Source organism: Coffea eugenioides, chromosome 6 (assembly GCF_003713205.1).
Source record: "Coffea eugenioides isolate CCC68of chromosome 6, Ceug_1.0, whole genome shotgun sequence".
Lineage (NCBI taxonomy): Eukaryota > Viridiplantae > Streptophyta > Magnoliopsida > Gentianales > Rubiaceae > Coffea > Coffea eugenioides.
The window spans coordinates 18,674,954-18,695,955 of NC_040040.1; the positions used below are offsets into that span (position 1 = coordinate 18,674,954).

General features: G+C 38.1%; 3 protein-coding genes across 3 annotated transcripts; 1 reads left to right on the forward strand and 2 right to left on the reverse strand.

Moving 5' to 3' along the window:
* The first annotated feature begins 2,729 nt into the window (after positions 1-2,729).
* On the forward strand, positions 2,730-5,943 carry LOC113773755 (putative disease resistance protein RGA1). The gene has a single exon (XM_027318372.1). It carries the CDS (start codon positions 2,730-2,732, stop codon positions 5,766-5,768), a length of 3,039 nt encoding a protein of 1,012 aa, XP_027174173.1. The 3' UTR covers positions 5,769-5,943.
* Positions 5,944-15,698: 9,755 nt separating this feature from the next.
* LOC113773756 (receptor-like protein EIX2) lies at positions 15,699-18,797 on the reverse strand. Its single transcript, XM_027318373.1, has 3 exons — positions 17,803-18,797; positions 16,786-17,323; positions 15,699-15,956 (listed from the first exon to the last, which is right to left on the reverse strand). Exons 1-3 carry the CDS (start codon positions 18,795-18,797, stop codon positions 15,699-15,701), a joined length of 1,791 nt encoding a protein of 596 aa, XP_027174174.1.
* A 23-nt stretch (positions 18,798-18,820) lies between these two features.
* Positions 18,821-20,374, reverse strand: LOC113773757 (receptor-like protein EIX1). Its single transcript, XM_027318374.1, has one exon. The coding sequence runs from the start codon at positions 20,372-20,374 to the stop codon at positions 18,821-18,823; it is 1,554 nt and encodes a 517-aa protein (XP_027174175.1).
* Positions 20,375-21,002: the final 628 nt, after the last annotated feature.

Sequence of the window (21,002 nt, forward strand, 5' to 3'; positions counted from 1 at the left end):
AATTCTCAGCAGCCATTCTTAACAAAACTCAAATGCAAATCCGAAATCACAGATTGATAAACTAAGAAATATCAAAACCAGAATGTTGATTAGAAATCAACCCAAAAAGCTATAGAAAAAAAAATACTCAAAATATCTTATAGATTCAAAAGGTAGGCTGTGATACCATGACAAAATTTGAGTAAATTGACTGGAATCGGATCCCGTTCCTCTTCCTGGTCCTTTCTATTAAATAAGAATTCCTGTACAATTTATTTTTGGTAAACCCCTATATATACTTGATTGATTGACCTAATATACAGCTATGGTAACTGATTTTCTATTCTAGGTAAGAAATATATACAGATTGTAGCCATAATGTCTGTCATAATCTGCCATAATCTTTCCCATAACCTCTGCCACAATCTCTGCCATTGATACCATTGATAATTGTAACTAATTTCATTTGTCCAGAATGCTCAAACAAGAGGCAAACCAGGTTGTGGTTTAGCTAATAGAGGTTTATCTAGTGCTATACTCTGGGTAAGACATTTAGATATGCATTTGACTTACATTTTTGTTTACAAGTCTCTGATTGCAAGGCTGATATTGTCACACTTCATTTGTTGTACTAAGGATCATGCTGAGGGAAATGTTCCTATTGTTTTCTCCAACCAAGGCAGTAATACTAGCATCCCAACTCAGGTATATCCTATCATGAGTGATATTTGTTAGATTACTTTTTAATGTCAAGAAATCCTAATTATCTGCATAAACTCGGGTAAATACAAGTGCTGTTTCTACTAAGGATCATATTGGTGTTCAAATTCAAGCCAGCGCTACCAATGTTCAACTTCAAATTCAAGCTACTTCAAGTAGTATTAAAAAGGTATTATTCTGATGATCTTCATCTGTTGTCTTCACACACAAATTGGTACTGGTTAACACAATTCTGTGGGATGTTAATACTATAATAGTATGGCTCTCTTTTGGCATATCTATAGAGAGGAAGACCAGAAAAATCCAGAGCACAGAGGAGAGTGGAACTTGCTTGGGAAGATACAGGTACTTCCTCCACTATGGCTCATACAGTTCCGGGACATGTGACCAAGAATAACAATGCAGTGTCTAACTCTTCTAGAAATGTTACGTCACTGCCAAAGCGACTACTGATGCACAGAATGTTAGTAGCAGGTTCAACATGAGGTTTTGATGAATCTGCAACATGCTTGATCTAATTAAATATAGGATAGTGTAGGAATATTTTGAATGGGCTGTTGCAATGTGTTGCTCTATGGCAATTCAGTTGCCTCCTCTGAATCTTTTGTCTATCAGAAATAGGTATAAACATTGTTAGTGTATGGTCCTATAGGCTAGCCAATCCTCACCATCCGGACAAGTAGTTTGAGATGGTGTTTTTGGGTTTTGTGGATTGCTTAGCATACATAGTAGTTCTTTTTTGCATTGAACACGCTACATGTGCAGAGTGTTTAGTCCTGACCATCTTTGAAATTGTTAAGATGGTTCTTTTGTGGCTTGAATTGCTTAGTATGCACTTGAATAGGTTATAACTGAACATATTGGCAAACATTGTTGCTTGTGCATTTTAAGGCTATTGTTGTACTTATTTTACAGTTTTTTTTCTTTTGTTAATTTCATTAAAAAAGTAGTACATGTTTTCTCCCACTTACAATGAGAGCAAATTTGGTACAAAATTATGCATTAACACTTTTTCTCAAATTTTAAGAAAGATTTTACTGGGACTGAAATAGTTGTCAAATATGTCATTCAAGGGAAGAAGAGTGTAATTTTTAATAGTAGAAAGTATTTAAGCATAATTGTCAAAAATCTTAAGGAAGGTTTTTGAAATGCAAACAGTTTAGACTACTTACCCCCGTCAGACTCTAGTTTGACTTGATGTTTTAAACACAATTTCAAGCCATTAAAAATAATTAAACAAAATTTAACTCTTTTTTAGGAAAACAAATTTAAACCTCTTTTACACCCCTTGCTAGGAAACAAATAAAAATGTGTATCTAATAGGGTACGTCGTTGACTCCACCATTTGCCTTCCCCTTTGTAAGAAAAAGTTCGTTTAAGTAAAATAAAAAAAAGGTAAAAAACAAAAAAATTTCATGTGGTAAGCCTAATATACAGAAAAAATCTCCTATGGTTTCAAAATATACAACACTACACCTCAGGTTTTGAACTAAATTATAAAGGTGACGGAATCCGTTAAACTTAACGAAAATAGGTAAAATGACCAAAATGCCCTGATATAATTAAGCAAAAGACAGCTCAAAAAAATCATTTGTTTTATTCTCTAAATAAAGAGAATTGAGGGTTAAGGGGTAGAATAATAAGTCATTTCCGTTAAGTTTAATGGATTCCGTCATATTTACAATTTAGTTCAAAACATAAAGTGTCGTGTTGTACATTTTAAAATCATGGGAGGTTTTTCTGTGTATTAGGTTTACCATAAGGGTTTTTTATTTTTTACCCTTAAAAAAATAACTTTTCAGTCAAATCTCCAAAAAGGGAAAAAAAAAAAAGGAAAATCACAGGTTTTTTACTCAAAGTCTTCTCAAGTCAACCCCTGAAACAATCATCTTCTTCTCCGCTTCTCCTTCCTGGCTTCCTCTTCCTAACCTTGCTATAATATCTCACCTTTTCGCCTTTCATAATTCATCTGCTTTTACTCGCAAAGTATATCTGTTCCAAGTCTCCAATCCTCTCCACCATCCAATAACATGGATATAGTTGCTCTTTCAGACATATTTCTGGACAAATTCTCATCATCTTCGGTTCGTGACATCGCACTGAAATGGAATTTGGATGATGAGCTGAAAAAGCTTCAAGAATCCGTCGTGGACATAAGGAGCAAATGCTTCGGAGAAAACAACGACAAAGCAGCAAAGATGCTGAGAGACCTTTTGTACGATGCAGAAGATATCTTTGATGAGTGCGGATTCTACACCTTGAAATCCCAGCAACAGCAAAATCATCATAGAAAACTTCTCCAGGTCAGGCATATCTTCTATAAGATACGTTCTTTCGCGTTTCGAGTTAAAATGGTATATGAAATGCAAAGGTTAGTAAATAGATTGCACAAAATTGAAATGTATGGCAAGCCCAGAAATGCTGGCGCCCTTGGATATGGTGGGTTCCGTCTTGGCTCTTTACCTCCTTCTCCTCCTCTTTCTTTTGATTCATTGGGGAGTTCAAGAAAATCGAAGAAAACTTCCTGTGCAAATGAATTATCGGCCGCACCAAGTTTCGACCGAGGTGAATTATTGGGTGCAGAAAGTGGAGATGCAATATCGGCCACAACAGCAGTGTTGAATGATTTTGCTGAAATTGATTTATGTATAGACTATGACTTATTGGAGGAAGAATATGTAGATATAGCCTATGACCAGGCAAATGATTTCATTGGTGTTCAAGTTTCATCGGTGGAATCATTGCGTTCAAGAGAATCGAAGAGAACTTCCAGTGCAGGCGAATCATCAGTTGCAACAGTAGGAGCAGCAGGAGTGTTATGTGATGATTTGGGATTCGCGGATGAATGTGTACAGGGAGAAAGTTCTGATGCAGCTTACTTGTTAGAAAGAGTAAAATTGCGTACATTGCTGAATAGGGGTGTTAGACAGAATGACAAAGACAGGATTGTGGAAGCTCTGATGGAACGGAGCAATGAAGGGATTCTTTCCGTTTTGCCAATTGTTGGAGTAGGTGGGATGGGAAAAAGTACTCTTGTGAAATTGGTGTATAACGATGAGAGGGTAGTAAAGCATTTTCAGCTGAGGATTTGGGTGAACGTTTCACCTTGTTTTAGCGTGAGGAAAGTGGTTGAGAGAATTATTCAATCTGCTCCAGCAAACAAAAGAATGCCATTTAGGAATTACGAGATGGATGAATTGCGGATTGTGGTTGGGGACATTCTGTGCAAAAAGGTTTATTTGCTTGTTCTGGATGGTGTGTGGAACGAGTATGAGGGGAAGTGGAATCAGTTGAAGGATTTTCTGGTGGCTGGTGCTAAGGGAAGTAAGATTGTTGTGACGACTCGTGATGAATCAGTTGCACTTGCATCAGCAATTGGGACAATGCCCATTTATTGTGTAGAAAGGTTGGCAAATGATGATTGTTTGTCATTGTTCTTGAAAAGGGCTTTTGAAGAAGGACAAGAGGAAAAGTATCCAAATCTTGTGAGGATTGGGGCTGATATAGTGCAGAAGTGTGAAGGAGTTCCCTTGGGTGTGATTCTTTTAGGGAGTTCATTGCGTGGGAGAACTAGAGAAATTGAGTGGACGGACATCAGAGATCATTCTGTATGGGACTCGCAAGAGAATGGCAAAATGTTCCCAGTATTGAAATTGAGCTATGAAAAGTTGCCATCCTATCTAAAAGCTTGTCTTGCCTATTGCTTAATATTTCCAAAGGGTTGTGAGATTGAGATAGATAAACTGATTCAGCTATGGATATCTCAAGGGCTTATTCACACGTCTACTCATTTTGAAGAGCCTGAAGAGATAGGTTTGGAGTATTTTAATCAGTTGTCCTTCAAATCTTTCTTTCAGGATATCGAGGAAAATGGCCTGTTTTTCGGGTCAATATGCAAAATGAATGACACTGTGCATGATTTTCTGCTGTCACTGGCAGGGTCTGAGTGTTCAACTGTTTATGCCCATACACAGAACATTTCAGAAGATGTGAAACATGTAGCATTCTCTGATTATGATGAGTCGGGGAAGCAGTTACCAACTTCCCTACTCCAAAATCATGGTCTGAGGACCATCTTTTTTCCGGTTGATGAACTGGGGCCAACTAGTACATCTTTTGTTGATAACTGTGTTTCAAGATTTATGCATCTGCGAACACTAGATTTAAGTCACTCATCTTTTGAGATGTTGCCTAGTTCCATTGGCGAGTTGAAGCGTTTGAAGTATTTTGATCTTAGTTCAAATTGCAGTATTCAAACTGTACCAAATTCCATTGGCAAGTTACATTGCTTGCTCATATTACGAGCAGCTCTTTGTACACAACTAACGGAGTTACCCAAAGATGCAGAAGACTTGATCAGCCTGAGGCATTTATATCTAACCACCAAACAAGAATCTTTTCCAGATAGAAGTGTTGGATGCTTGTCCTCTCTTCGTTCATTATCCCTATATAGCTGTAAGAATCTGGTTTCCTTATCTGATGAACTAAAACATCTTAGGAACCTTCGAACACTGACTATAGTCGATTGCCCAAAATTGACCTTCCTTCCAAGTAGCATGAAGTACCTCACTGCTCTGGAAAACCTTTACATTATTGATTGTGATGAGCTCACTTTGTTTGAATGGCAAGATATAGAAGGGATTAAGATGGTGCGATCACTTGTTATTGGAGGACTACCAGAATTGAGTTCGAAAGATGTTCAATGCTTTGAGAACCTCAAGTCATTTGTTATTGATGGACTAGCAAATTTGGTTGTCTTGCCTCGGTGGCTTGAGGGTAGTGCTCTTACCTTGAGAAACCTGAGGATTGCCAGATGTCCCAACTTTCTGGAGTTACCTGAGTGGCTGAAGAATCTTACAGCACTGGAAAGCATTCAAATTGCGGAATGTCCCAGGCTAAGGTCCCTGCCTGCAGGAATGCATCGCCTCACTGAATTAAAGGAACTGAAGATTGACAATTGCCCGCAGTTGAGTGTAGTGTGTGGAGAAGAGGACAGAGCCAAGATAGCTCATATAAAAGAAACTTACCTCGATGGCATACTGCAGGTTCAAAAGATTCAGAATAAGTGAGTATCCGTGTATTCATCTCATCTCAAATACTAGTGACACCCCTTTTGGTCCATTTCCAAATTTGAGTGTGGTTTGATCTTTTCAGTAGCTGTTAGTCCCTTGAATCTTTCTTTATTTACTGTTAAAATAAAATTTGTCTTTAGTCCTCCTGAATAATCTGTTTAAGTTTCCCTCACTCTCCGGTGCTTGACAAGTAACCTACCTGTTGTTAAGGTCTTAGAGAGGTGACAGGAAAAATAAAAATGAAAATAAAAAATGCAAAGATTACCATAAAGACAATAAGATCGCATGAATTCCTGCTTTATCTGCAGGTTAATGGCTTTTCTAGGAAAGAAAGCCTGCAAATTAATACTTGTTTGTTTTCTCATGTTTCTTGATGGATCTGTGCCATATAGGTTGCCTTCAGCTTATAACATTTCGATTGAATGGAACAATGTACAACTCTTGGTCGCATGTAAATGTTATATTTGGCCCCTGTCCTTACTTTCTGTCAATTTCTTCTGAAAAGTGACTGAAGCTTCAAATTTATGTACTTTAATTGAAGGGTCAAAAAGACTTGTTCTTCTATCAAAACAGATGATTTTATGATTCCTACAATTTGTGCAGAGAAAACGGGTGATTTGATGATTTGAGGGGAAAAGCTCCTGAGACAACGTGATAGAGTTTTTCTGAAATTTAAGAATTTCAATGTGTTTGGTCTTCAAGAAAATTCTTCGGAACCTTCTTGCATTTGGGTGACTTATAAGTCGAAAAGTCCATTGAGCTGGAGCTTTAGTAACAGATAGGCCTAGCTAGATAGTGCATCGTGAACTAATAAATCAATTAGTCCACTTACATTTACGTGAACATTATAAATTTAATTTAATTTAACAATCCATTTAACACTAGCCCAATTCATTAGTCCAAAACATAGACTTTCATAATTTAATTTAATTCAAACAAGACTAATTAAATTTATATCAAGCCCCCGGAAAGATTGGGTGCTACAGCTCGCTAGGGTAATGAGTGTGCGAGTGTCTAGGATTTAAGTTCCATAAGTGTAGCCAGAAGTCAGCAATTGCCTTTTGGTTGGACTTGTGGGATTAGCTTAGGTCTTAGGAATTGATATTCTGCCAAAAAAAAAAAAAAAGCTCGCTAGGGTAATGCATCCTTTAAGCTGTTAAATAACAAATCCAAGTCAAGTTCCAAGAAACCTTTAGGAATGGGACTTCAAAAGTATTGCCACTCAAATCAAAAGTATTGACTCTAGTCATCACTTGTGGGTTCTCATTAACATTTACTTTCCATTTTATCCACTTCGCACCAAGTCTAATGGATTCTTCAGTTCTGATCTTATTCATCAAACCCCATAAGCCGACCACAAACCCCCCACCGGTGGAAATATAAAGCCCGAAATCCACCACAGCTCCAGCACTTTCTTTATGAGTTCTATCGCTATTGGTATTGGTTTCCCACCCGAAATGGCTACATGCAGCTCGATCCGGCTTCAAGCCTTGAATCTTCCGTTCCGTCCTTTGGGATGCTTTCTTCTTCCCCGTTATGCCTTTTGAACCAACCCTTGGGAGAAAGAGATGATTCTTTTTGAGGATTGGCCTATAAATTGGCATTGGCCGGGCTCTTTTTTTTTTTTTTCTCCTTTATTTTCGGCGAGCAGACGATGATTTTTTCTCCTTTTTTTTTTATTTTCTCCTTGCTTATTGTAACACCATTTTTACTGCTGCTACTAGAGTTCTGGATCACCATTTGGTCCAGTGGTCATCACCATTAAAGGTGATGCTGGAGGTCAGGGGTTCAATCCCTGCCTCCCACAAATTTGTCACAAACAATTTGTGGCGGTCTTAATTGACCTTCATCGATGGAGTCTGTACTCACATCGAACCCCCTCCCCTTCCCCTTAGACTAGGCTAGATTAGATTATAGGACATTTATCGTTTCGACAAAAAAAAAAAAACTAGAGTTCTGGATCGGTGGTGGCTGCAAAGTTGGTTACCAGCAAAGCCAGAAGCACTGAAACTTTGCATTTTGGTGCTTGATGGAATTGCGCCTGACAAGTTATTGTAAGACAAATTCAAGAAACCCAAGGAGGATAGTTTAGAAAAATACTAGAAGGAATTGGCCCAAAAAGATGATTTCTTGATTCCACTTGCCCCATTTGGCCGATGTTGCTCGGAATCATTCTGCTCAATTGATTGCTGGATAAATTCAAAGGTTTCGATCCCAAAAGATCGGTCAAGAAACATTTTTATTACTGGAGAGGGTAATCAATCCGTAAATTGGGTATAAGAAAATATAATAGTTAAACAGAATAAAGTACGCAGGGCCGATTATCTTTTGCAGGTTAAACGATGACACGGCATTGCAAATGTGCATAATTTGTTCCCAACTAAAGAAATTTTTTTTTTAAAATAAAAATCCTGAGCTAGTTATGCAGAGTTAGAAATGGTATTAGTCCTTTCTGTTAGGGTGGTTATCTAAATTTAACCATTGGTGAAAGCCATCACCTATTAAACCCAAGATCTATATGGCGACTATTAAGAAATAATTAACTGTAAAATAGCGGAAGCGTACCTGAATCCATATTGATAAACTTGATGCTTTAATCCCTTGAGATTTGGGGTGGCCTTCCAGGTCAACAGGTATTCACCAATCCTTTTAGAGAGGCCTTTAGTTTCTCTCTGGTATCTTTCCTGACGATGGGATATCAGGGAAGAGGTATTTTGTGGTATTAGGAAATACGACAACTAAAACGATACCTGTGACCTGGGGACCATAACCCTATTTATAGGTAACATTCCTGTTACCTTTGGAGCCCTATTTCAGCCCATCATTGAAATAGGAGCCCATAAGTTTCTACACATAAAAGGGCCCACATCCTATTAGATACATTAAACCCAAACTATATTTGATCACTTTAATTGGGTTTAACCTTAATTGACAGTTTGCAATACATAATTATTCACATATAAGTCCAATGTTGGATTAAGGATCCAACAATCTCCCACTTGGACTATATGTGTAACCTTATAATTATATTTTGCAATTAACCGTATGAGCTCAACTTTACTGTCATTATCACAATGTATCTGCAACCAATTCGGTCCATCAATTACACCAATATAGGATCAAAGCGGCCTTTGTTACAATTTCGTAACTCGACCCATCAATGGTCACATATATCAATGCAATTGAATGACATGAATTATGATGTGGATGTGTAGCATGAAAATTTCATGTAATGTGACCAAAACATGCCTATTTCCAACTGGTCCACCTTAAATTTTATGAGATCAAACCATACCAAAATTAGAGTGCAAATAAATCCAAACTTTATTTATGCATAAAATATCCTTAAATCCTTAATAACTGAAAAATATCATAAGAGCATTTAAAATAACAAACTCCCACAAAAACTATACATCATTTAACACGACACCCATATGAGCAGTATGCTCATGAAACATTTTGGGTGGCAATCCCTTAGTAAGCGGATCCGCAACCATGGAGTTTGTCCCGATGTGCTCTATTGATAACTGTCCATTCTGCACTCTTTCTTTAACAGTCAGGAACTTGATATCTATATGTTTAGATTTGGTCGAGCTCCTATTGTTATTGGAATATAAGACTGCTGACTTATTGTCACAGAATAATTTGAGTGGTCTTTCAATGCCATCCACTACACGTAATCCTGTGACGAAATTTCGCAGCCAAATTCCCTGATTGGATGCCTCATAACAAGCTATAAACTCTGCAGCCATAGTGGAAGATGCTATGAGGGACTGTTTAGCACTCTTCCAGGATATGGCACCTCCAGCCAACAAGTAGACATAGCCTGACGTTGACTTCATAGTATCTTTGCATCCAGCATAATCGGAATCAGTATACCCAATGATCTCCAACTCATCTGACTTCCGATACGTGAGCATGTAGTCTTTTGTTTTCTGTAGATACCGTAAGACCCGTTTGGTTGCTTTCCAATGATCTAATCCAGGATTACTCAAATATCTACCCAACATTCCAGTAATGTATGCAATATCCGGACGCGTACATACTTGAGCATACATTAGACTCCCTACTGCTGAGGCATAAGGAATCTTTTGCATCTCTCTTTCCTCAAAAGCATTCTTGGGACACTGCTCAAGACTAAATTTGTCTCCTTTAGCCACAGGGGTGTCACCTGGTTTACAATTTTGCATGCCATATCTTTTAAGGACCTTTTCGATATAGCCCTTTTGTGATAGTCCTAAAATACCCCGAGAGCGATCACGGTGTATCTGTATGCCTAACACAAAAGATGCATCACCAAGATCTTTCATCTCAAAATTCTTAGTTAGAAATTTCTTGGTTTCATGCAATAGACCAATATCGTTGCTGGCAAGCAAAATGTCATCAACATACAATACCAGAAAAATATATTTGCTCCCACAGAACTTATGGTATATACAATCATCCACTAAATTCATCTCAAAACCAAATGAGATGATCACCTGATGAAATTTGAAATACCATTGTCGAGACGCTTGTTTGAGCCCATAGATGGATTTTTTAAGTTTGCAAACCATATTCTTTGGATCTCCTGATACAAAGTTTTCTGGTTGCACCATATAAATCGTCTCATCAATGTTACCATTGAGAAACGCTGTCTTTACATCCATCTGATGTAACTCAAGATCAAAATGTGCCACTAATGCCATAATAACTCTAAAGGAGTCCTTTGAAGAGACTGGAGAGAAGGTTTCTTTATAGTCGATACCTTCTTTTTGTGTAAATCCCTTAGCGACAAGACGAGCTTTGAATCTTTCCACATTGCCTTTCGAATCCCTTTTGATTTTAAATATCCATTTACAACCAATGGGTTTCGCACCTTCTGGCAATGGGACAAAATCCCAAACATCATTGTCCTTCATGGATTTAATCTCCTCATTCATGGCATCGATCCACTTTTGAGAATTTGAACTTTCCATGGCTTGACGGAAGTTGATTGGATCATCTTCCATCAATCCAGAGTCATCCTCATGTTCTTGGAGAAAAACAATGTAATCATCTGGCACTGCACTTCTCCTTTCTCTAGTGGATCTTCTTAATGGCACTGGTTCTTGAAGAGGAAGAGTTTGTTCTTCTATAACAGTTTGCTCTTCGACATTGTCTTGATTTGTTGTATCATGATCAAATTCAGGAATAGGGTCCTGAGCAAGAGTAATGACACCTGTGGGAATATTAATATATTCCTCTTTAAAGACAATGTCCCTTACTGTATGTTCTCCCCCAAACTCGACATCCTCAAAGAACCGGGCATTTCCTGTCTCAAAAATTGATTTGGCTGTGGGATCATAAAACTTGTAACCTCTGGATCTTTCAGAATATCCAATAAAATAACAACTAATCGTTCTTGAATCCAGTTTCTTTTCATTTGGCCTGTAAGGCCTTGCCTCAGCTGGACACCCCCAAACATGCAGATGCTTTAAACTGGGCTTTTTCCCTGTCCAAAGCTCATAAGGGGTTTTGATAGTTGCTTTAGTTGGAACTCTGTTAAGAATATATGCTGCAGTCTTAAGTGCTTCTCCCCAGAGTGACTCTGGTAAGGTGGAATGACATATCATACTCCTTACCATGTCTTTAAGCGTTCTATTTCGTCTTTCAGCTACACCATTCATAGTGGGTGAACCCGGCATAGTGTACTGTGGAACGATACCGCATTCCTCTAGGTATTTAGCAAATGGTCCTGGACGTTGTTCACCTGAACCGTCATATCTACCATAGTACTCACCACCACGGTCAGATCTGACGCTTTTAATTCTTTTGTTGAGTTGATTCTCAACTTCGGCCTTAAAATTTTTGAACACGTCCAGTGACTGTGACTTTTCAGAAATGAGATATATGTAGCCATATCTTGAAAAATCGTCTATGAACGTTATAAAATATTGTTGACCATTCCAAGCAGATGTAGGAAATGGTCCACAAATATCTGTATGTATAAGTTCTAAGACGTCTAAGGACCTATTGGCTTCAAATCTCCTTTTATTGGTTTGTTTCCCCTTTATACAGTTAATACAATCATTAAAATCTGTAAAATTCAAGGGGTCGAGAATTTCATTTGACACAAGTCTTTCCATTCTCCGTTTGGAGATATGTCCTAATCTCTTGTGCCATAATGCAGCTGAATTCTCATTGGCTAATTTTCTTTTAACTCCTCTAGTACTCAAATGCAGAGATTCATTAAATGAGACAATTGTGTCAATTAAGTATAGATTATCGTAGTGCATTAAAGAACCAGAGCCAACCAATTTTGAATCATGAAACAATTCAAATTTTTCATTTCCAAATGAACAGAAATAACCAAATTTGTCCAAAGCAGAAATAGAAATTAAATTCCGTCTAAATGACGGTACAACAAATGTCTCATTGAGATCCAAATAAAATCCGGTCTTTAACAATAATCTAAAAACTCCAATTGCCTCAACTTGAACTGTTTTGCCATCGCCCACGTAGATATATCTTTCACTATCATTGGGCTTTCGGCAATTCAGGCAACCCTGCATAGACACACTGATGTGAGTTGTTGCACCGGAATCTAACCACCATGTGTGTCTAGGTACCGAAGTTAAATTAACCTCAGAACAAACCAAATTAAGAAGCATACCTTTCTTAGCACGCCAAGCGTGATAGTTGGTGCAATGCTTCTTTTGATGCCCTTCAGCCCCACAGAAGAAACAACTATTCTTTCCCTGATCATTTGATTTCTTTTGTTGTTTCTTTTGTGGCGCTGTACCTGCAGCTCCTTTTTCCTTCTTTCTTTTAAGTCCCTTACTTTTATTATTAGTGGTTGACACCAGATGAGCACTTTCTGTCTGCTCTTGCTTCAACCTTTCCTCTTCCTCTACACAGTGTGAGATGAGTTCATTTAGAGACCAAGTCTCCTTTTGACAATTGTAACTCACCTTAAATTGGCTAAATTGTGTAGGAAGAGATATTAAAATCAAATGCACTAGTAACTCTTCGGAGAGTTTCAACTTAAGTGCATTTAATTTCGAAGCAAGATGAGACATCTCCATGATATACTCTCTGATATTGCCTTTACCACTATATTTCATTGAAACCAGGCGTGTCAAGAGCGTACTAACTTCAGCCTTTTCGTTCTTGACAAACCTTTTTTCAATGTTCTGAAGGAACTCTTTAGCGGTTACAGTCGTTTCTGACATTGTTCCCCTGAATGCTTCTGGAACGGCCTTTTTAATGATCATCAGACACAAGCGATTTGATCTCTCCCACCTCTCATTATTTCTCTTTTCATCAGAGGTACTTTGATCTGTAAGAGGTGGGGGAGAATCATCCCTTAACGCAAGGTCGAGATCCATTACTCCAAGTACTATCAAGAGATTTTCTTTCCAGGACTTGAAGTTTGTGCCATTCAGCATAGGAATATTATTGATGTTGGAAGTAATATTTGTAAGATCATTCGCAACTGAACAGAAAACATAACATAATTAAAACAAGCTCACATAAATCAAAACAATAATAAATTTAAATAATGGTAGTCCCATCTCAAGATACCGATATTCCATTAATATTTCGTCTTTGGACAAAAATATTAACTAGTGAGTGATATCTTGGTGCAGTAATAAATGCTGATAATAATAACATGTCGAAAATAAATTTTCCTTTGGGCCAATTTATAAATCACATGTAAAATCCAAATAATTATCACGCATTTATTACCACAAGTACACATGTAATTTCATTAAATATTGACCTTCCTTTGGGCCGATCAATATTCATAAAATTACTAGTGCCCAACTAATTATATTTTAAAATAAATTAATTTCCATAATAGAGGTCACTTTGGTGGCATATTATTTCAATTAATTTATTCCAAAATATATATAATCATACCAATATTCAAATTTAAAATTATCCAAATAAAACAAAAATTTTGATCAAAGTCAACTTTGGTCAACTTTGGTCAAAACGTGGTCAAACATGGTCAAATCAATTAAATTAAATCATGACTTATTGGACCAAAGGTCCATATCCATAATTTGACCCAAAATTAACATTTAAACCCAAAAATTTTCTTGAAATGTACTTTATAAAAAAAACATATTTAATGGGCCACACATATGAATTTTATAGGGCTTAAATGTCCTATTTAACTTTATTAGGGTTTACTTAAATTAAAGAAACCCTAATATCTTTAACATAAATATAAGCATATTTGTTCTTAAAAAAAAAAACAAATCAAAGAAAATTCAAGTATTAACCAAATCAACCTATAAAGATTCAAATTAAAGTCCGGATCTTTATACAAGGTTTTATATCCAATTTGGTTATAAAAAAAAATTGACTATTAGTACAATCAATTATAGGTTTTACTCGGTGGAACCCGCATGACTACTACAATAGCAATAATGGCCGAAACATGAAACTAGCAATAATGATGGCAGGACATGAAACAATGAATCAGCAGCCATAGCAAAGCAATATATTAATGCCTAACAATTCGTGGAACCCACTAATTGAAAAGTTGACCGAAGACCAAAAGCATCAATCCAGATTTTATTGTTAAAGACCGGATTTTATTTGGATCTCAATGAGACATTTGTTGTACCGTCATTTAGACGGAATTTAATTTCTATTTCTGCTTTGGACAAATTTGGTTATTTCTGTTCATTTGGAAATGAAAAATTTGAATTGTTTCATGATTCAAAATTGGTTGGCTCTGGTTCTTTAATGCACTACGATAATCTATACTTAATTGACACAATTGTCTCATTTAATGAATCTCTGCATTTGAGTACTAGAGGAGTTAAAAGAAAATTAGCCAATGAGAATTCAGCTGCATTATGGCACAAGAGATTAGGACATATCTCCAAACGGAGAATGGAAAGACTTGTGTCAAATGAAATTCTCGACCCCTTGAATTTTACAGATTTTATTGCATATGAGTCAGAGTGGCACCGTACAAACAGAAACATAATTTACCATAATTCTGAATTCATGTAGTGCGGCGGAAGCAACCAAAATCATGTCATATATATAGCGAAAACAGTGACTGGCGATCGAAAATTCAAACACACAACAGTCATGTATTTTATAGCATCAGTTCCGCAGCCAGTAGTCATGAAAACAAAATCAATAGTAATAAAACCATAAATTACCAAAACAAAATTACTTCCTAATAATCAACCATATGGGCTCTGATACCACTTGTTAGGGTGGTTATCTAAATTTAACCATTGGTGAAAGCCATCACCTATTAAACCCAAGATCTATATGGCGACTATTAAGAAATAATTAACTGTAAAATAGCGGAAGCGTACCTGAATCCATATTGATAAACTTGATGCTTTAATCCCTTGAGATTTGGGGTGGCCTTCCAGGTCAACAGGTATTCACCAATCCTTTTAGAGAGGCCTTTAGTTTCTCTCTGGTATCTTTCCTGACGATGGGATATCAGGGAAGAGGTATTTTGTGGTATTAGGAAATACGACAACTAAAACGATACCTGTGACCTGGGGACCATAACCCTATTTATAGGTAACATTCCTGTTACCTTTGGAGCCCTATTTCAGCCCATCATTGAAATAGGAGCCCATAAGTTTCTACACATAAAAGGGCCCACATCCTATTAGATACATTAAACCCAAACTATATTTGATCACTTTAATTGGGTTTAACCTTAATTGACAGTTTGCAATACATAATTATTCACATATAAGTCCAATGTTGGATTAAGGATCCAACACTTTCCTGATCCATGTTAAATATAAGTTTCGTGGGAGAAGAGAGAACGCATTAAAATCACAAGAACATTAACCATGAAGAAATCTTATGAAACCAACTCGTTTACATCATGATGCAGGTGACAAGACAGTTGTTTGCTATTTTAACATGAATCTAATAGAGAGAAAGTGTTCCTGTAACCTGTACCAAGCTTCATCCACAAAGCGGCAGTAGGCGTATCTCCATGACTTCTTCAGTATTAGAGTAAAAGAAACAGCCCAAAAGCCGATCACAAACCCCACACCCATGCAGATATAAAGCCAATAATCCACAGCAGGTTCTACACTTTCTTCTTTTGATTACAGTCACACCATCAGTACTGCTGCTGCCACAATTCTCTGTCAGGGGGCGGCCGCAAAGATGGTTACCAGCAAAGGAAGAAGCATCAAAACTTAGCATTTGCGTGCTTGACTGAAATTTGAAAATATCCAAGATTATCAGTTAATTGGCCGGAGAGCTGATTATTGTCCAGATATAAGAATTTGAGAGCATAAGAAGAGCAGACCCGACATACCATCAATCAAATCTGATATTCGTCCCTCGAGTTTGTTTTTTGACATACTTATGAAACTTATGTTGCACGGGTTTCCAATCTTCTTAGGTATTGTTCCGGTAAGTTGATTGGCAGTCAAGTCCAGCTCGACTATGGAGCTCAGGTTTGCTATGTCTTCCAAGATTACGCCTTGCAGCCAGTTGCGCGCAAGATTCAGTAAATTTATCTGTCTGGACTCGTACAACCAGCTAGGTATGCTGGAAATTATTACCAAAAAAAAAAGTTGGAGGTTTGTCAAAAATGTTGTCCGACGTGTCAAAATGTTGGAATTCAGCTTGTTGTCCCACATGTCGAAATGTTGGAGGTTTGTCAGGTTGCTGCTACTGGCAGTTGGAACTAGATCGTTGATCTCGTTATTTAGATCTAATATCTCTTGGGGTAATGACCCGTTTATGATGTTTTGAGGTAAATGCAAGATACCACATGAAGAAGATTTTCTGCATCAGAAATGCAAGATATTCAAACTAATTAATAAGAAATTAACCAAAAATTTGACTTAAAAAAACTGCTAATTTAATATGCTAACTATGGAGAGTCGGACATAGCAATACTCGTTATTCAAATGAGTTTCGTGAGGGAAGGGATAACATATTAAAATCACAAGAACGCTAGACATGATGAATAACTTTTAAAGAAATAGAATCAAAGACACCCCTTTAGCATGAATTTAGCGGACAAATGGCATGCCTGTAGCTGTAGCCAGTCCCAAGCTTCATCCACAAACTGAAAATATGCGTATCTCCATGACCTCTTCAGTATTAAAGTAAAACAAACACCCCAAAATCCGACCACAAACCCCAAGCCAATGAAAACATAAAGCCAATAGTCCGCCGCAGCTTCAGCACTTTCTTCAGTGATTGCAGTAACACCATCAGTACTGCTGCTACTACAATTCACTGTCAGGGGGCGCCCGCAAAGTTGGTTTCCAGCAAAGCTAGAAGCACCGAAAGTTTGCATTTGGGTGCTTGATGGAATTTCCCCTGACAAGTTATTGTTGGACAAATTCAAGAAACCCAAGGAGGATAGTTTTGAAATGCTAGAAGGAATTGGCCCAGAAAGATTATTTCTTGATAGATCAAGAGATTCCAGTTGTCCCATTTGGCCGATGTTCCGTGGAATCATTCCGTTCAGTTGGTTGCCGGACAAATTCAAAGATATCAACCCCAAAAGATTGATTAGCTCATCAGGGATCTTTCCAGAAAAATTGTTGTTTGCGAGGTCAATGCTGCAGATAAGATAAAGTACCGTGCCATGATCATGGTTCAAAGTCGTGGTCGCGGTCACGGTCGCGGCCCGGAACGTTCCACATCGGTTTCGGCATATCGGTCGCGGTCTCGGTGAGACGCAAATTTTAAAGTATTTAATATTCTAAAAATTATTAATAATATAAAAAAAGTATGCTAAACAAAAATAATAAAAAATAGCAAAAGAAATGGCCAAGTCAATCCGTCACGGTGTAACTCGGCCGATTTCTCGTCTTGACTCGGGATAACTCGGAGTGACTCGGTGTGACTCGGCCGAGTCAATCCGTCGCGGTGACGTCTCGGCCGATTTCTCGGCGAGTCAAGTATCTCGGTATCGTTTCGTCACGGTATCGTATCGGTAGGGGCCGAGACGGTGACGACTCGGCCGAGTTGTCTCGATCTCGGCCGAGACTTCGAACCATGGCCATGATAATCGTATTCATTTCGTTTGGTTGCCAACTGTGCTCTCTCGGGGTAGCCGTCATAGTAGTAAGTTATCTCATTATAGCGCAAGGAAACATTCCCTTCGGTTGCCATCGAGGTAAAGTTGTTGAAACAACTGGGAATCACACCCACAAAATCGTTGTTGGAGACGTCTAAGACTCGCAGAGAAGACAGGTGGCAGAGTCCTGGAGCAAGTTCACCGTGAAACTTGTTAGAGCGTAGGATGAGAATCCTCAATTTGGAAAGACTTGGACCCAGCCAAGTTGGTAACTTCCCCCCTAATTTGTTTCCTGCAACGTCAATTGTAATTAGTTCTGTACAATTCTCCAGGGAAGAAGGTATACCACCAGAGAGACTGTTGTTGCGCAAGTGCAAAGAGAGCAGAGAAGTCAAATATCCGATGGACATTGGGATACTTCCACTTAGATTATTGTTTGACAAACTAATGAAGACTAGCATTGGCAAATTCATCCAACAATCAGGAATTTCTCCTGAAAGAAGATTTTCTCCAAGATCAAGAACCTGTATGCCTCGTTCTTTATTCACTCCGGCTCCATGACACAAGAAATGAGAAAGACCTCCAGAAAATGAATTATTGGAAAGGTCTAGAGTAAACACACGATATGCAGTTGTACGAGGTAATTGGCCACTGAATTGGTTTGAGCTCAAATGCACTTCGTTTATGCAGCAAATATGTGAAATACTGCCACTTAACTGGTTATGGGAAAGATCCAAGTAGTCAAATTCTGCACTCAAGTTCCAAAGCCACGAAGGAATATCACCTGAGATTCCGGTAAAGGATAAATCCAGATGATATATCTTCTTTTGTAAACGGAGCCAATTGGGAAACTGAGGACCTAATTTCCATGAACTCAAATCAAGATACTGAAATTGGGCCGGAGAAACCCAACGGGAATCTACTTCTAAAGTCAAGGAATTTCCAGGTGCCTTCATAGACCTTATGTTGGTTAGATTCTCAAGTTGACTCTGAGTCACAATGCCTTCCATCATATTGCGAGAAATGTCGAGCTCTTTTAACTTGGAAAGTTTCCGAGAGAAGCAGGGAGGGTTCCATTTAGTTTGTTATCTCCCAAAAGCAATGTTTCAAAGGAGGACAACAACCCTATGTTGGAAGGGATTGGACCAGATAAGGAGTTGGAACCAAGGTTAAGCTGCTCAAGATTTTGAAATTGTCCTAGATTATCAGTTAACTGGCCAGAGAGCTGATTATTTTCTAGATACAAGATCTTGAGAGCATAAGAAAAACATCCCGACATACCATCAATCAAATCTGATACTCGTCCCTCGAGTTTGTTATCTGACATACTTATGAATCTTATGTCGCAAGGGTTTCCTATTTGCTTGGGTATTGTTCCGGTAAGTTGATTGGCAGTCAAGTCCAACTCGACTATGGAGCTCAGGTTTGCTATGTCTTCCAAGATTACACCTTGCAGCCAGTTGCGCGCAAGATTCAGTAATTTGATGTGTTTGGACTTGTACAACCAGTTAGGTATGCTGGAATTCAGCTGGTTGTCTGAAAGGTCAAGATGTAGAAGGTTTGTCAGGTTGCTACTAGCAGTTGGCATTAGATCATTGATCTCGTTCTTGGATAGATCAAGGGAAACAAGCTTATTCAGATATAAAAGCTCTCGCGGTAATGAACCACCTAGTTGGTTCTGATTCAAATTCAAAACTTGGAGGGAAGTCAAGTTCCAGGGACCTTCTGGCCATGGAACTTGAAAATTATTCTGACCCAAATCAAGGGAGACTAGCGTACCAAGACTAAATATCCATCTGGGCATGAAGGATATTTCATTGAGTGAAAGATCAAGGACAGTAAGCGAAGAAAGATTGGTTTCCATCAGGGGAGAAATACGGTCAAGTTGACAGTGAGACAAGTGTACCTCTACCAATGAAGGAATCGTATTAATCACCTGTGCCCAATTAGACGCTCTGCTGAGATTCACAGAAGCCATAACTAGGTGCTCAAGATTGGAAAGACCAGCCAGCCACTGCAGATTGTCATCCTGAATATATTCTCCTTCCACGCTCAGAGTGCGTAAATTTGACAGATTTCCCACCTGAGGTGGTATGATTCCAGAGAATCCTGTATATGATAAATTGAGATACTCAAGACTTTTGAGGGATCCTATAAAACTGGGGATTGGGACTCCTTCGAAGTCATTTAGGCTCAAATCGAGGAAACGGAGTTGTTTCAGATTGAGCAAAGAAGGATTTAGTCTGCCTCTGAGGGCAAACATCTCAAAGTAATTATAACCATACTGATCCCAAAGAGAGGTTCCATTGGGATGTTGAAGGTGAAGTTCCGTAACATGGTTGGTGATGTTATCACAGGCAATTGCTTCCCATTTGCAGCAATCAGCATCAGCAGCAGTCCATGACGAAAGTCGATTCGAGGGATCTATCAAGTCTTTCTTGAAGGTCAAAAGAGCTTGTTTCTCGTACTCTATACAAGCACCAGCTCCATTTCCACCACAACAGTTGAGTAAAGCTACTGTTATGATTACAAGAAACATGGAAAGCTGGGCACCTGCTGCATATATTGGCCCGTCCGATCTATAATTCATTGTATTACAGATACTTTGAACTGTTACAAAGGAGATTTATTTTGTAGAAATGTGAAATCCCAGCCGTACGTAAAAGTTAAATCTGCTTGAACCATGGTGTTTATATAGCAGTTCATTAGGATGCACAAAGGTTTCTGCCAGTACTCCGCACTTTCCAGGACAAGGACCAGGTCTGCGCATGACTTCGAAGCTGCTGGTGGAAATTAGCATTTCTTCGAAGCTGCCGGTGGAAATTAGTATGTCTTAAATTCTCGAGTGGGTAGAATTGAATTTGGAAAACTATCTGTGAGAAGTGGAGGAAAGAGACATATTCGTTTGTTGGGAAGAAAGTTGAGTGGAAATTTTCCAGCTTGAATTAATGCCATTGACTAAGGATGACTGAATTTGTCCATCAATCAAAATTTTGCTTTAATTAGCAGCTAATAGTAGTACTTTCTCTATCGCTTGCCAAAAAATTTAATTACCATGCATGGCAATATTCTTCTTTCTTCACCCACTTGCTTTTCTTTCAGATATTCTATGATTTCCTACATTTCTTTCCTTTTTGTAAAACACTGATAAACACTTGAAAAGATGCATTGATTCTTGGCTTATAATTATGGAGAACTTGTATCCTTTTTCCAAGTCT

Excerpts from the sequence above, each read along its gene's own strand:
- LOC113773755 (XM_027318372.1), top strand. The coding sequence starts at position 2,730 with ATGGATATAGTTGCTCTTTCAGACATATTTCTGGACAAATTCTCATCA.
- LOC113773756 (XM_027318373.1), bottom strand. The coding sequence starts at position 18,797 with ATGATGGAAGGCATTGTGACTCAGAGTCAACTTGAGAATCTAACCAAC. Across the intron at positions 17,324-17,802 it reads GGCTACCCCGAGAGAGCACA|CATTGACCTCGCAAACAACA; the intron begins GTTGGCAACCAA and ends TCTTATCTGCAG. Across the intron at positions 15,957-16,785 it reads GGGACTGGCTACAGCTACAG|TCAAGCACGCAAATGCTAAG; the intron begins GCATGCCATTTG and ends TTCAAATTTCAG.
- LOC113773757 (XM_027318374.1), bottom strand. The coding sequence starts at position 20,374 with ATGAATTATAGATCGGACGGGCCAATATATGCAGCAGGTGCCCAGCTT.